Below are 4,070 nucleotides of genomic sequence, written 5' to 3'. Positions count from 1 at the left end.
TTGTGGTTGTTCCAGTATTGGCTTGGGGTGGCAGGACTGGGCGCCGAGGCTGGGCGGGGCACGAACCCGCCCTCGGCAGGAGGAGGGGCCGAGAGAAGGGACTGGATCCCCCCCCCCCCCGCTCCTTCCCCGAGGAGAGAGGAGGGGTCAGGGCCAGCGGGCTGTGCCTGGAGAGCTCGAGTCCCAGTTGGTTTACGCCCAAGCCGAACTAGCAGCTTGGTGCGGGGACCCGACCTGGCGCCGGGCCGAGCGATCGCTCACCCCGCGGCGGGGTTGTCTGCAGAGTCTGACCTTGCGTAAGCTCCATCCGTGCGGGTTGTGCGCTTGTGCACTTCGAAGAAGTTACTCGGCCCCCGACGTGCAACGCTTGGCTCCGCGTTTCTTCTACCCATCTCCGAAGCGCCCCGCGCTCTCCCCCGCCCCCCATGCACCTGCCGGGCTGCGCGCCAGCCATGGCCGACGGCAGCTTCTCGCTCGCCGGCCACCTGCTCCGCAGCCCGGGAGGAAGCACCTCGCGGCTGCACAGCATCGAGGCCATCCTGGGGTTCACCAAGGACGACGGGCTCCTGGGCGCCTTCCCCGCAGAGCGGGGCGCTCGGGGCGCCAAGGAGCGAGAGAGGAGGCTGGGGGTGCGGCCTGCCTGTCCCAAGGCGCCCGGGGGAGGCGCGGGGCTGTCCCCACCGCCCGCCCCGGCGCCCGGCTCCGACTACGAAGGTGAGTGCGCCCCTTTCCCCTTTCCTCCACTTTGCCTCAAGCATCTGCGGTACAGACCGCACCCGGGTCGGTGTCTTTTTTGGGGTCCCTTGGAGAGCATCCAACTGGGGGGGGGCAGAGAAAGCGTAGGGACCACCCCGACCTCGCGGGCCAGCTTTTAGTCTCCGCTGGGAGCGCAGGGAGATGGGGTGGGCTGGGGAGGGCGGTTACTTCGGGGTGTGTTCTTGACACTCCGGGTCTCATCTCCTCCCCCCCCCCACCAGCCCCTCACCCCTGCTGCCCCAAGGAGCCCGGGGAGGCCCGGCCGAGCCCAGGGCTGCAGGTCGGGCCGGTGGCTGGCGAGGCGAAGCCGTCGGAGGACGAGCAGCCCAAGAAGAAGCACCGCCGGAACCGCACGACGTTCACCACGTACCAGCTGCACGAGCTGGAGCGCGCCTTCGAGAAGTCGCACTACCCGGACGTGTACAGCCGCGAGGAGCTGGCGGGCAAGGTCAACCTACCCGAAGTCCGGGTCCAGGTAAGGCGCCCGGGATTAAGAGATGGAGACCCGGGAGGGCTTGGAGCTAATGGGGATGGCCACTTCTGAACGAGTCCTCCCGAGCCCACGCATTTAGTAGAGGACTTTTCCCCCCCTGCTTGGCACTCTCAAGACTCACACACTCTTACACACTCACACACACACACACACACACACAGAGATTACCGATCTTTCTCCCCCTTTCGGACATTCTGGTGTAGTTAAAAGAGAAATTGGTCCTGGCTGACAGCTCATTAGATGCGCCCGGATGCAATTGGGGGTGCAGTGAGCAGAAAGAATGTAGGCACCAGAGGGTTCAACCCTTGCCACCCCCTGGCACTGCTGCGCGCCCCGCCGCGTGGGGGGCGAACACTAGGCCCCATCCCAGCTGAAACTCTGGTGGATTGGTTTTAGGAAACTGACTTTTCCTTCCTCCGGTGTGTACCTCCAACCAAACTTCCCGCCGCAAAGATCTTTTTTTTTCCCATAAAAAGATTTTCGCCCTTAATTATAGCTGAATTATCTTTAATCCTGGATCGTTAAAATATTTGAAAGCCTTAAATATTTGCTAGTCATCTGTGAAGAATCTGGGAGGATTTCCAAATTGGATGAGTTTAACAGAGGCCCGAAAGGGAGACACTGGGGACAAATTGCAGAACATCGGAAAGGCAATAGAATATAAAATGGGATTTTTAAAAACTGTGTGTCTAATAAATTACTTTTCTAGAAAAGTAGTTTATTATTATTATTGGGCTACACAGGTGTCTGGGTGCTTTAAGCTGCGTCTTGAAAATAATGAGTCCAAGTCATTTGTAAAATGTTCCCTAAATTATTCGATTAGCTAATAAGAAGAGTTTGAGTTCCCCTAATTTGGGGCAGTAAAACCACGAAGATTTCGCTGAAGGGTGGCAATTTGAGGCCGAGGGAAGGCAAAGCCTTCCAGTGCCCTGCAGAGTGTGGGTTCAGCAGCCTCAGGCACCCTGGCCCGGTGAGGCCCACCTCCCAGCAGGTCCCTGCCCTTTACTTGTTTGCGGTTTTTGGCTTCTCTAAATTCTTAGACATGTGAAAACCGTGTTGTCAATTACTTTTCTGTGATCACACGGCCAGCACAGTGCCCAGTGCGTGCCAGTTTAGAAAGGAGTGTGATGTCGGCAGATGGTATGGAGTCGGGAGATCAGAGGAAGCCCCTTAACAGTGTTTGGGGCAACAGGAGGGAGCGCACTGGGTGGGAGCTATCCCAGTCTCCAGCCAGGCTACTTGATTTGGCTGAAAATGGGGGTCCGGGGAGCCAGGGAGGCAGTGAGACCAGAGCCCTCTCTGTGCTAGAGAGGCAAGGAGCATCGCATCTCTCCAGGCCACGGGACCCCATAACTGTGATGGTATAAACTTCTATAGCAAGGGATCAAGGCTACTTACACTTTTGTTCTCTCTCTCTCTCCCTCCCTCCCTCCTCTCTCGCCCTCTCTCTCTCTTTCTCTCTCTCACTTAAGCTTCATACATATTTGTGCTTCTCTGCTCAGGGGCTAAATTGCTGTTTTCTCAGCTCTCAGAGAAGGGAGCCCCCGCCCCTTTTGGATACCACACTCACCGCTCCATTCGGAGCTTGCAATCCTCCCTCTACCTCCCTTCATCAATGTAACACTGAAGCCAAAGTGCACAGGGCTTCAGTTTGGCCAAAGTGCTTTCAAGTTTTCTCTGTTCAATCTACAAAGGGAACTTGGTGGAGGAAAGGTTGTTTGCCATTTCCTGTAGTCTTTAAATCAAATCTGTAGTGAAGAATCCAGGGGAAGAAATTGTTACATCATGGGCTCAAATAGACTTGTTCTATTTGAAGAAAACCGGGAGATATCCTTTGTGTACTCAGAGCTGAGGAGAGTGTCAAAACTAACTCCACAAAATGAAAGCAGGCACAGTAAACTTAAGTGTAATGAATGTCATGTAGAGGAAACGTCCCCCCCCCAAAAGTAAAACAAACACCACCAACAACCCTTTGGGGGCATGGCTCAGGTAGTAGAGTGCTAGCCAATGCTCAAAGACATCAGGTACCAGGTTCGGAGTCCTAGTCTGTGCACTCTCCCTCCCCCAAAGTAGAGAAACATCAAAACTAGGAAGCAGAAAGCAACAAAAGGAGCGATTGAAATATTCTTGTGGTTTTAAGAAAAACCCACGTGCTTCGATGTAGTTCGCAGAACTAGGGATCTGGAAAATTAGCCACATTTTAACCTCAGACGTTGCCAAGAATTTACACAGGGCCAGGCGAGGTAAGGCCCCGAAAAGACCGGAGACAAACGCGAAGTCAGGGAGGGCTGTCCACACGGGGCGGAAGCGGGGTCTAAGGTGGGGCTGCAGACAGGGAGGCCGCGATTTGGTGAGACTGGTTTCCAGGTCCAGTGGTCCAGGTGCAGAATTAAAATTCATTTGCCTTTGCTCCTATCAGGAGCAAACCCACTGCTCTGGGTGAGATAAACAAGGTAAGGATGGGACTAGGCTGGGACAAAGGGGCTCTGGGAGACCAGAAAGAGAAGAAGCCCGAAAGCAACCCGGGGTGGGTGAGGACGGAAGGGCAGTCCGAGGGAGTCCGAGCCCCCGTTTGATGTGGAGTTAGGGGGGGGGGTCTGAGCTGGCCGGGCTGCGCCACCCCAGCCCCCCTCCGCAGCCCGACGGCCGCGCGCTTCCTTCTCCTGGCAGGTGTGGTTCCAGAACCGAAGGGCCAAGTGGCGGAGGCAGGAGAAGCTGGAGGTGTCGTCCATGAAGCTGCAGGACTCGCCCCTCCTGTCCTTCAACCGCTCCCCGCCCTCGGCGGCTCTGGCGCCCCTCGGGGCCGGCCCGGGGGGCGGCG

General features: G+C 56.8%; 1 protein-coding gene across 1 annotated transcript in view; it reads left to right on the top strand.

The window, feature by feature from the left end:
* Positions 1 to 375: 375 nt before the first annotated feature.
* Positions 376 to 4,070, top strand: part of Rax (retina and anterior neural fold homeobox) — a 4,065-nt gene continuing 370 nt past the window's right edge. Inside the window, exons 1-3 of the mRNA XM_013018940.1 lie at positions 376 to 714; positions 978 to 1,231; positions 3,920 to 4,068. Coding sequence (XP_012874394.1) covers positions 426 to 714; positions 978 to 1,231; positions 3,920 to 4,068 — 692 coding nt within the window. The 5' untranslated portion in view covers positions 376 to 425. The remainder of the gene's footprint in view (positions 715 to 977; positions 1,232 to 3,919; positions 4,069 to 4,070) is intronic.

This window comes from Dipodomys ordii, unplaced genomic scaffold (assembly GCF_000151885.1).
Source record: "Dipodomys ordii isolate 6190 unplaced genomic scaffold, Dord_2.0 Scaffold43, whole genome shotgun sequence".
Classification (NCBI taxonomy): domain Eukaryota; kingdom Metazoa; phylum Chordata; class Mammalia; order Rodentia; family Heteromyidae; genus Dipodomys; species Dipodomys ordii.
The sequence above is the reverse complement of the archived record's forward strand: the minus strand, read 5'-3'. Positions and strand labels throughout refer to the sequence as shown.